This window comes from Nicotiana tomentosiformis, chromosome 11 (assembly GCF_000390325.3).
Source record: "Nicotiana tomentosiformis chromosome 11, ASM39032v3, whole genome shotgun sequence".
NCBI lineage: Eukaryota > Viridiplantae > Streptophyta > Magnoliopsida > Solanales > Solanaceae > Nicotiana > Nicotiana tomentosiformis.
The window spans coordinates 91,676,909-91,689,298 of NC_090822.1; the positions used below are offsets into that span (position 1 = coordinate 91,676,909).

The 12,390-nt window shown below is 41.3% G+C and overlaps 1 protein-coding gene across 1 annotated transcript; it reads left to right on the forward strand.

Moving 5' to 3' along the window:
• The first annotated feature begins 1,001 nt into the window (after positions 1–1,001).
• On the forward strand, positions 1,002–12,122 carry LOC138901833 (uncharacterized). Its single transcript, XM_070189630.1, has 8 exons — positions 1,002–1,388; positions 1,560–3,135; positions 3,319–3,394; positions 4,094–4,451; positions 4,617–4,755; positions 10,994–11,156; positions 11,303–11,366; positions 11,484–12,122. Exons 1-8 carry the CDS (start codon positions 1,002–1,004, stop codon positions 12,120–12,122), a joined length of 3,402 nt encoding a protein of 1,133 aa, XP_070045731.1.
• The last annotated feature ends 268 nt before the right edge of the window (positions 12,123–12,390 follow it).

Sequence of the window (12,390 nt, forward strand, 5' to 3'; positions counted from 1 at the left end):
TACCCAACTATTCTATCTCCTTTTGGGATGAGTTGTCCGAGAAGTTCATAGCGAAGTTCTTTTCTCTGGGACATATGGCAACATTGAGAGATGAAATCCTTGCTTTTAAACAAGGGCCAAATAAACCGTTACATGAGATTTGGGAACGGTACCGGACAATGGTCAAAGAATGCCCCAACAACGATATGACTGAAGCAATGATCCAGCAAACCTTTTATAGGGGTATCAACACAACTAACCAGTGTGTGGTGAATTAGCTCGCAGGGAGTGACTTCATGAACACGCCATATTCAGAAGCATGTGAAATATTAGATGAGATGACGTACACCTCTTCATCTTGGCAAAGTCGGGCCAACGTTCCTCAGGGTGACCCTAATGTTATCCACCTTCACAAGGAACTACATGACCACGAACAAGCCATAGCAGAGTTGACAACTACAATGAATTAGTTAGCCAATGCATAGCTTCAGCAGGTTCAGGGGCCAAAGCAAGTAAATGCCATGGAAGGAGTGAATATAATGGTTAGTAAGAGGAGACAAAGAGGTCAACAAGTTCAACACAATCAAGATTAATTTGAGCAAAGTGGTAGTGGGTACGACCAAGATGACTCTTATGACGATCAAAGTGAAGAGGTTCAATATGTGAACAATTACCAAGGTCAACAGGGCAATGCTCCAAATCAATAATAGTGGAGATCACAGGGAAACAATCTAAATTGGGGCAACTAAGGCCAAGGGAATTGGAATAGTGGCAACAACAACAATCCGAACAATGGGGGGAACAACAATCAAAATTGGGGGTATCAAAGAAATAACCAAGGCAATTGGGGTGGAAATGGAAACCAAGGGGGTTGGAACAACAATAATTAAGGGAACCGGGGGTCGGGCTCTCAAAGGCCTCCGATGTATCAACAACCCAACAACTCGCCTCCATATCCATCACAAGGGAAAAGTTCTTCCAACAATGAGATAGGACGGATAAAAAGTATGTTTAAGCAAATGATGGAAAGAAACGCCTACTCTGATGCCCAAATAGCCTCCCACAACACTTCTATCCGCAACTTGGAAGTCCAAATGGGTCAAATTTCTCAAGCATTGAATACTTGCCCTAAGGGGGAACTACCAAGTGATACGGTAGCAAACCCGAATGGTGGAAACAATACGGGCCATGCTATGGCGGTGACTACAAGAAGTGGTAGAGGTGGAGTTGTTAGTACCTCCAATCCAATAAAGATCGTGAATGATGATGTGGTTGTGCAAGAAGAGGATGAGCCAAGAAATGATGAGAATGTGAATGATGAAGTGAAGATAGACATTGATGAAAATGTGGAGGAGACACAAGATGACGTGAACCCGTCTAGGGAACACATGATAGACATACCGGATCCGGTAGTTCCCAAAGACAAGGCTCCTTTGCCAAGGCCTCCTCCACCATATCCTCAAAGGCTCGCAAAGCAAAACAACGAGAACCAATTCAAGAAATTCATTGATATGATGAAAAGTTTGTCCATAAATGTGCCTTTGGTTGAAGCTCTATAACAAATGCCGGGATATGCCAAGTTCATGAATGACTTGGTAACAAAGAAGAGGTCAATGAACTGTGAGACGATAAAAATGACACATCAAGTGAATGCCATTATGCATTCCATGGCTCCAAATCTAGAAGATCCCGGTGCCTTTACAATTCCACGCACTATTGGTAATGCCGATTTCGCCAAAGCCTTGTGTGATTTAGGAGCGAGCATTAATTTGATGCCATATTCTGTGTTCAAGACATTGGGGATTGGGAAACCGAGACCTACTTCCATAAGGTTGAAAATGGCGGACCGAACAATGAAGATGCCATTGGGGATAATTGATGATGTGCTAGTTCGGGTCGACAAGTTCATACTTCTCGCAGATTTTATGATACTCTACTGTAAGCTTGACTATGAAGTGCCAATCATATTGGGGAGATCTTTCCTAGCTACAGGGAAAGCCTTAGTTGATGTGGAAGTTGGGGAGCTCACCTTCCGGGTGGGCGATGAAAAAGTTGTGTTCCGCGTGAGCAAGTCAATGAGGCAGCCTAATAGCAATGAAGTATGTTCATTTGTGGATCTTGTGGCTCAGGTGATTATTGATGACACAAGTGCTATGATGAATGTGGAAGACCCTTTGGAAGCTGTGTTGTTGAATCATGATGAGGATGAGAAGGAAGGCTTGGTAGAATGTGCAAATGCTTTGCAAAGAATAGGATCCTACACATATGGACCCCGAACACTTTCCTTGGACCTTGAGAACCGAAAGACTCCACCAACAAAGCCCTCAATCGAGGAGCCACCCACATTGGAGTTGAAACCCTTGCCTTCACACCTCATGTATGAGTTCTTAGGACCTTGTTCAACATTACATGTTATTCTTTCTTCGTGCTTAACTAACGTACAGGTAGATTTCACCCGTGCGGTGCTTCAAAGAAGGAAGAAGGCAATAGGTTGGACATTAGCGGATATTCGGGGTATAAACCCTGCCTTTTGCATGCACAAAATCATATTGGGGGAATATTTCAAACCCTCCGTGGAACATCAAAGGAGGTTGAACGAGGCCATGCAAGAGGTAGTCAAGAAAGAGATCATCAAGTTGCTAGATGCAGGGGTTGTGTACCCCATTTATGATAGTTCATGGACTTCTCTGGTACAATGTGTCGCAAAGAATGGGGGCACGACTGTGATCACAAATGATAGAAATGAATTGATCCCCACAAGAACTGTCACCGGTTGGAGGGTATGCATGTATTATAGGAAGCTAAACAAAGTGACCCGGAAAGACCATTTTCCACTGGCATTTCTTGACCAAATGTTGGATAGACTTTCCGGACGTGATTATTATTGCTTTTTGGATGGGTATTTCGGATATAACCAGATTCTCATTGCACATGAAGACCAAGAGAAAACCACCTTCACTTGTCCGTATGGCACATTTGCGTTCTCAAGGATGTCATTTGGTTTGTGTAATGTACCGGCTACTTTTCAGCGGTGTATGATGGCAATATTTACGAATATGGTGGAGGACTCCCTCGAGGTGTTTATGGATGATTTCAGGGTTGTGGAGGATTCCTTTGAAGAATTCTTGGATAATCTTGATGAAGTGTTGGCCCGACGTGAGGAGACCAACTTAGTGCTTAATTGGGAGAAGTGTCACTTTATAGTCGAGGAGGGCATTGTCCTCGGCCATAAGATATCCAAGAACGGTATTGAAGTGGACAAAGAAAAAATTGAAGTGATATCAAAACTCCCTCCTCCGACTTCCGTCAAGGGAGTGAGGAGCTTTCTTGGTCACTCAGGGTTTTACCGTAGGTTCATCAAGCATTTCTCAAAAGTGGTGAACCCCTTGTGCAAGTTGTTGGAAAATGATGTCAGGTATGTGTTCAATGATGATTGCATGAAAGCTTTTGAGCTACTCAAGTATAGGTTGACTACCACTCCCATCATTACCGCACCCAATTGAAGTTTACCATTTGAGCTCATGTGCGATGCTAGCGACGTTGCGGTAGGAGTGGTATTGGGGAAAAGAATCAACAAGATATTTCATCCGGTCTATTATGCAAGCAAAATAATTAACGATGCCCAAGTCAACTATACGGTGATCGAGAAAGAGCTATTAGCCATTGTCTTCACCATGGAAAAGTTTTCCCTGTACCTCATGGATACGAAAGAGATTGTGCACACCGATCACGCGGCACTTCGTTATTTGATGAGTAAAAAGGAATCTAAGGCTAGGTTGATGATATGGGTTCTTCTTCTACAAGAGTTTGACCTTGAAATCATAGGCTAAAAAGGGAGTAAGAATCAAGTGGCGGACCACTTGTCCCGCTTGGAAGAGGAGGGGAAGCCCCATGATGGCCTCAAGATTAATGATTTGTTTCCGGGTGAGCAACTCCTCTCCGTGTGTGTGACTGAGATACCTTGGTTCGCCGATGTGGCTAACATTCTTATGACCGGCATTGTCCTGAATGAGCTCTCTTCAAACCAAAGGAAGAAGCTCAAACGGGACTGCTTGGATTATTACTAGGACGAGCCATATCTTTTCAAAATTTGCAATGATGGTGTTATCCGGAGATGTGTTCTGGAAGAAGAGAAATTGAGTATTCTTGAAGCTTGCCATTCCTCGCCCTATATTGGTCACCATGGTGGGGCGAGAACTGCTACAAAGGCCCTAAGCTCTGGATTCTATTGGCCTACCTTGTACAAAGACGCTAGCGAGCTCGTTAGGCGTTGTGATGAGTGCCAAAGAGCCGGTGGAATTTTAAAGAAGAATGAAGTGCCTCTCACCACCATCCATGAGATTGATATTTTCGACGTGTGGGGCATCGACTTTATGTGGCCATTTGTGAGTTCATGTGGGAACACTTATATTCTTGTTTATGTGGATTATGTTTCCAAATGGGTTGAAGTGGTGGCTTTGCCCAACAATGAGGTACGGAGTGTGGTGGCTTTCTTAAAGAAAAATATCTTCACAAGGTTCGACACCCCAAGGGCTATCATTAGTGATGGGGGTTCTCATTTTTTCAACAAAGCCTTTGACACTTTACTTTCCAAGTATGGTGTCAATCATAAGGTGTCAACCCCCTATCACCCCCAGGAAAATGGACAGGTTGAAGACTCTAACAGGGAGATCAAGAGCATTCTATCCAAGATTGTCAATGCAAATCAGACTGATTGGTCAAGGAAACTTGACGATGCTTTATGGGCCTATAGAACAACTTACAAGACTCCAATTGGTATGTCTCCATACCGGTTAGTATTTGGGAAAGCATGTCATCTTTCGGTTGAATTAGAGCACAAGGCCATGTTGGCGCTGAAGAAATTGAACCTTGAATGGAATGTAGCTGCCAATCTCCGGGTAGAGCAATTAAATGAACTTGATGAGTTCTGATTCCATGCTTATTCCAGCTCGTCCTTGTATAAGGCCAAGATAAAGTACTTACATGATAAGTATATTCAGAACAAAGAATTCAAGAACGGTGACTTGGTTCTTCTATTCAACTCTCGGTTACAGATGTTTCCAGGAAAGCTCAAATCGAAGTGGAGTGGTCCTTTCGAAGTGGTACATGTAACTCCTTTCGGTGCTCTAGATTTCAAAAACAAGAATGGTGAGATCTTTAGAATCAATGGGCACTGAGTCAAGCACTACCTTGGAATGATTGATGATAGCCACGTTGTGGCATTGATCCATTTCAAATGATGATGGTAACATGCGTCGTGTCGCGACGTTAAATCAGGCGCTTCTTGGGAGGCAACCTATGTGTTTTTCTTTCTTTTGATTTTCTTCGTAGATTAGACATTGTTTTGGACTAACTTGTGAAATTCAGGTAGGAATTGGTTATGTAGTGCAGGTAATTGGCAAGAAATTATTTTTTGCTAAGTGGTGAACTTTCGCGTACCGCGCTAAAAATTTCACCGACCGCATGAGCACTTCGCGACCGCACAATTATGCGAGCGGTCGCATAGCTGAAATGGGAAAAATGCCAACTGAAGTTGGCCTGTCAAAATCCCTTCAGAGTTCGCGGCCACGTTCAAATTTTCGCGGTCCTCACAAATTGTGCGGACCGCGCCTGTGCAACTGAGGCAGACCTACAGAAAGGTAAAAAGTGCGGACCGCGACAAAATTTCGCGGCCGCACTCAGGTAAGGAAGTGGGGTTACTGGGTTCTGAGTATAAATAGGAGTTCTTTAAACTTTTCACACTTTACAAACCCCAACCTCTCAGACGCACCTAAAGCACCGTGCATCATTACTTGTTTTCAAACTCATCTTATTCTCATCAATTGTTGATTTCCTACAACATTTTATAACTTGTATGTTCATTTCAATGATTTGATTTTATCTTTTTCTTTTCTTTAATCTTTGTTTTAATTTTACTTTTTAGATAGAGTTAGAATCATGCCAAAATGTCAAATTAGTGCTTAATCTTTGATTTGCAACATATGGGTAGTGTTTGTATGCATAATGGGAGTTGGGGTTAGTAACTTTGCATGTTTAATTGCTACAATTATTGGGTAATTAGTGAAAACCTTAGTTTTAGGTGTTCATTAGTGTCGATTTATGTTGAATTTCGCGGTCGCGGTCATTCTTCTACGATCCGCGATAGGGTATGTGGCCATGGCTAAAATTACGCGGTTCGCGATACCCTAGCTTCAAAGAACTTATGGTTGTTTTTAATTGTTATGCGGTCTGCAATTGATCTTTCGCAGACGCACCCAATCTTTCGAGGTCCGCGCATTTGAACTTCAGAGACTCTATCATTTGCTTTTGCGCCCGCGTTCATTTTTATGCGGTTCGCGATTGGACTTTCGCAGCCGCACTCATTTTTGTGCGGTTCGCGGTTGATCAAGTTCAGAGAGCCAGTAGTCTAAACCTGGCTTATTCGTGGCCACGTTCACTTTTACGCGGTCCGCGATGGGCAGTTCGCGGCCTCACTCATTCTTGTGCGATCCGCGATGCCCTGTTCTGAGAACCAGTGTTTTTCATCTCATCGGTACTACTTTAACACATAATTGAACCCCAATGCTAACTGTATTTCACTACTTGTGTGTTGAAGAAAATGATGTGTTCTCGTGGGAGAGGAGACACTTCAAAGGGGAGGGCAGAATCCTCCAGAGACCGGGGTAAATAAAAGCAAACCTTACCCTTAGAAGCCCAAAGGGTAGTAGGAAAAACGTCTACCCTCATTAGACCTCCTGCCGACTCCTCGAACACAAGTGAATACCTCCCATCCTAGGAGATGTCTGAGGGGGATTCGGTACAACCACAACCGAGGGCACAATTACAACAACTCCCCGACAGATTCCATTTAGTAGATGAGCCTACCTCCTCCTCTAATTCTTTTGATGGCTCATAGGGAGGTAGTCAAGAATCCGAACCATCTCCCCTACCTTCTACAACACCTGCCTCAAAGACTGCCCCAATAAATGTTGATGATGATGATGAGATCCCAGATTATGGGAGAGGGGGTGACACAATTATGGGAGGCCTGGCTAGATCAAAGAAGCCAGAGGTGTGGGCGGATAGGTTTGTAAGTAAGAAGGCGTATGGCAAATTTGGAGAATGGTGGCCCCAAAGGTCGCTCACTCTTGAGCGACAATTAATAACAAAAGACCTAAGCCAGCACAATCCGAATGTCCTACGGCAGTTTGCAGAGGGAAAATGATGGAAATGGTTCACCTTCCAGTTGAAAGATGCCAATGAATACCTGTCGCGCCCTTTTTCTCTCGAAATCGGATTTCAACGTTGACAACTCTTTTAAAAGGAAGGGTTATTAAAAGAGAGAGTCGCCACCTAACGGATTAAGGTACGTTAGGGCACCTATTACAAATGACTCGGGTTTACTAGTTTGCGTCACCAAAGATCGGGTAAGGGCTCAAATTACCTCGAGGAGAAGGTGTTAGGGACTCCTCGAGGTCCACAACGGTGGGTCCCGGCCGAACACAAATCATGTGAATTAGTCTAAGAGAAAAGAAACAATTGACAAAAGAAATAAACGATTTATTTTAAAACAGAAATGGGGGGTCCTAAGTTTTTGAGCCTAAAGGATCACCCCGTGCAACATAAATAATACTTCGTAACTCACTCAAGATGGGGTGTTATTCATATTATTCAGCGGGCACAGACTATCATCTCCTGCTACCCAATTACTATCTTTAAGTTATTTACCTAAAACACTCTAATCTATTCTAAGTCGTACCATATGCGTGCACTCCACGTCCCATGCCTATGGTACAGGAGGCATTTGGACCTCTATTTCAGGGTGGTTCTAGACCTTAACTTAGGCATCTCAAAAGGGAAAATACTAAGCGACATACAAAATAGTTTAGGACTTTCATATAAGTAAATAAGGGCTCAAGTTAGCCCCCGTATTTAGACAACAAATGCATGCCAAACTGATTAACATTGACAGATTTTAATTAATTAAAATTGTAGAATCCTATAGGCAGGATCTCTATGTGATACTGAATGAATGAGCAGACAGTTATACGCAAAAGCTAGTTGCTTAATACGATTACCAAGACCTACATAAATTTGCCTATTAATTTTAGCATAATACGATTAAGCATACCAGCATGGTATCTAGATGTTTTACGCGATAATAAATAGTGGCAATCACATAAGAATATCCAGAATCACTTGTTTTGATCTTATAGGCATGTTTTTTAATGAGGATAGCAGCACCGTGTTTGACAAAACTCCTGAACCAACGGGTAAAATGATAAATAAATTGATTCAAACCTATAGGCATGGTTTCTACAATTTGGTCCAGTTTTAGATCCTATAGACATGGTTTCTAGAATAAGGCAACATGTAAACAAAATTTTTGCACATACATTGAATCCCACCATTTCCTATAAGCATGGTCTCTAACAGGCAGAAATAGAACACAATTGAACCAAGTGTTGAAAATCCCTTTCCCAATTTTACTAATACCCCGAAATGTTATTACAATAATTATTATAGACCCAGAATGAATATAGTAAATTACAGAATAAATATAGCTATAGGGAGCCTACAACAGGCCTAAATACACCTAGACAGGTCGGGCCTTCATTCTCACAATTCATAACAGCTCCAAAATTTCATATTCATAGATACAAAAGAGCTAATTGTTAAGTGATTCACCCAGTGAGCATATGTCAAGGCCGAGCATACAGAACCCAAGACTCTAGTGTCAGAGTTCCCAAGGGCTTCAAGAACCCAGGGCAGTGCTCACACTAGGGAGGTTGATCAAAAATAATTCAGGGAAAGATTAGATACCAGGTCCTAGTGTGCCAGAGTTTGCAAGGGTCTCACATGAACCCTGAGCAGTGCTCATATTAGGGAGGTCAAAGGACAGAACCTAAATAGCCTTCGCTTTCAGTCGGCTAAGAATAAGAATTCAGAAGGACCAGATAGTAAAGGAATATAATGGAGTCAAGGTATTTCACTGAAGGACAAAATCCAAATTGAGCATATACACATAAATAACAAGCATGCTTGAACCTAGGCACACTTAGTCAAGTTTCAGGAAATAAACTCAATCATATGCTAACAAGACAAGTCATAAGACAGATTTATAATGATAAAGGAGGATCCAGATTAAGTTAAGTGCAGAAACTAGGGTCATAAGAAGAAATCAATTAGCAACAGATCATGACATGTTAGGAACTAATTAGGGAAGTTACTAGGGGTGTCAAAATATAAAAAAACAAAGTCAAACAGGCCGCATTATGATGCACTCAGAAACAGACTTGTTATCCTATTAAGGAAGACATTTATACCTAGTTAACTATTCTATAGCGGGAGATATGAGAACATGTTCAAAGAGCAATGATAATAACAAACTTAAACTTCAAGAGATTGCTATCAGTGACATATAGGTTAAGAAGAATCGAACTAACAAACTCAAAGTAGATTTAAGCATGTCTCAAACTACAAATGTAATAGCATTTAGGATAACATAGTCTAATTGAAGTAGCACATTAAACAAATAATCAGAATGAAATGGCAGAGATATGATAACTCACCAGTTAAGATGAAGCAAGGAAGAAGGAAATCCAACAGTATTGTGAGTATCACCAAACAAAGCAAGAACTTAGCAATTTCTGGCCTTGGCTTTCAGCCGACCAGGAATCAAAAATACAGAACAAGTTTATTGAAGAATGAAGAACGTACAACCTAAGTTTTATAGCTTTTTAATGATTTTTTGAACTTCCCCAAATGGGAGTGGGGAGGGGTTTAAATAGTGTAGGAACTAAACACATAAATATGAAAATATAATTAATTCAAACAATCAGTAAAGAAGAAAATTTTTGAAACCCTAGTTTTTAGGTGAACTCCACAAAATCGGCAGAAAATAAAGGCAAAGAATCACATATTGTATAAAATGAACATAGACATGAATATTATTCATAAAACACATAACCAAACCATATTTTTCACGATCCAATTTCACCTATAGGTCGTGATGGCGCCGAACACTACAGCTAGGCAAGCCAACTGATAAAGTAAATGTATATTGATTAAACTTTTAATCCAAAAAAATAATAAAATACCAAATTTTACCAATATGTGTGCCAAGACCTGGTGTCACAAGTGTATGAGCATCTAGTAGATTATACAAAACTTCAAATACTGTCTGAAATAAAAATAGACAGAATGAAAAAAAAAATACAAGGAGAGACACTGGTAGCTGCAGAACGGCTCAGAAAGGTAGCTCACCACTATGCCCCTGGATAATGTGGATGTAAGAAGGTAGGTCCCCCACTAGTACTTGCCCCAGGTCCTGCACAAAAAGTGCAGCAAGTGTTGTAGGACTTAGGGTGATTGGATTATGTTTGGGTAGTTTAGGTCCGAAATTAATTATGAAATTAGGGCCAAATTTTAAATACCTAATTTTAATAAATAATAATTTATAAAAATAATAGATAAATAACAAAATAAAAACATTATTTTTGCATTCAAATGATTAAAAATAATTATTTAACATTATAAAAATATAAAAAGTTATTGTTTTTGCATAAATAATGTAATTATACATGCATATAGGCTATTATTGCAAAATGTGCAATTTAGCCTAAAACAATGCAAAATGTAATTATAAAAAATGCACTAAAAATATTTAAAACCTTATATGGGTGTAAATGATAAGTTTAGAAGATAAAATCATCATAAAAAATAATTTGTAAGGTAATTAATAGATATTTATATAATAAAAATGCAGAAACAAATTGATTTAAAGCGTTTAAAAATTATAAATATTATGAAAAATACTTGTATATGCTTGTAATTCAAATGATGATGCATATGCACTATTTTCAAAGTATATATATATATATATTTGAAAAATATGAGGGAAATATTGGGTATCAACAATACCTCGTCAAAGAATTTTATGCCAATGTTGCCCACATCAAAAAGGGTACAAAGGTGACGGAGGTCAGGAACTTGAAAATCCGGTTGGATGGAAATGCACTGAACAGTTATGCAGGGTTTGAGGAGGTCGAGGCAGTGCAATACCTGGAGAAGCTAGCCTTGGGTGATGCAGTTCGCCCATGGTTAGCTGAGCTACTTGATATTCCGAGGACAACACCTGCATGGCTCACAACAGGAGTTCAAATTGTCAGCGTCACCCTTAACTTTGAAGCAAAAGGGTGAGCGACGTTTGTCTGCAGCTGTCTTGACCCGTGCTAGCATGACAATGTCCTTCCACTCTCCCGGGCAGTATTGGTAATTTCCATCATGGTAGGATATCTTGTTAATGTAGGAAACTTGATGTCCTACAACATTTTTAATGCAGTTCAAAAAGAAGAAAGATCATATCCCTACCCCAACTTCCTCACAAAGTATTTCCACGACCAAGGGTTAGAGCCGAGGCATTTTGATGTGGAGGTGAAGGCTAAAAACCCTTTCTCATGATACCACCTCCAGGGAGCGGAAAACCCTAAGTTCAAGGGTAAAGCCAGTACCCCCACTGCCAGTCTAAAAAGCCAGGGGTAGTGGCCACCGGGTCAGTTGTAGAGCCCTCCACAGCAGCCGGTACTTCTTCGGAAGCAGCTGCCATGCCCCCTCCTTCCTCCGGGCCATCCATCACAGTGCCTTCATCTTCCACCCACCCTCAGACTGCACTGCGGGTTTCACAGACACTATCCAGCCTCAACAGCTGGATGCAGGCAGCTACCACAAAGCTGACTGTCCTATCCAGTGCAGTAGCAGCACAATCTTCAGCCCCATCAGAGCTTCAGGTACCTCCATCATTGGAGGAGTCTTTGAAGAAGATTCTGGACAGCCAGAACAAGATTCTGGACGACCAGAAGAAGATCCGGGAGACTCTTAATACACATGGGAGGATCATCAAGGATTTGGGGAAGCAGGTAAAGAAGATGTGGAAAACTCAGGCATCTAAGGATTCGGTGGAGAAGTTGAGCAAAGAGGTTCAAAAGATTGCTTCTGCCGGTGATATTCCATTGAACATGCTCATGGAGGAGACAGCCTCAGCAACACCTACACCAGTGCTTGAGGCATCAGATGCAGCAGTTGGCCAGTCTGAGGAGCCGGGTGCCACTACACATATTGCTGAGGAGATGATCCAGATGCCCAGGCACCCCGTGGTCCCCTAGTTAGAGGATGTGGAGATCCAGTTAGAGGATACGGAGGGAGTTGATGATCCTATGCAGTCTGAGGACCTCACTCATGTTACTGACCTGACGCAGACAAAGACCACATAGGAAGTTCTCTTGACTCTCTAACCTTTCCCTGATCTTATTTTGATATTAGCATTGAGGACAATGCTACTTTTTATTTGGGGGAGTGGTCCATTTTGATTTGATATGTGATGACATTTGGTGTGTAATAACTATAATACTATTTTTCTTTATCTTTATTTAC

Excerpts from the sequence above, each read along its gene's own strand:
- LOC138901833 (XM_070189630.1), top strand. The coding sequence starts at position 1,002 with ATGGAAAGAAACGCCTACTCTGATGCCCAAATAGCCTCCCACAACACT. Across the intron at positions 3,395-4,093 it reads TTGTTGGAAAATGATGTCAG|ATGTGTTCTGGAAGAAGAGA; the intron begins GTATGTGTTCAA and ends TGTTATCCGGAG. Across the intron at positions 11,367-11,483 it reads AAGTATTTCCACGACCAAGG|TCTAAAAAGCCAGGGGTAGT; the intron begins GTTAGAGCCGAG and ends CCCCACTGCCAG.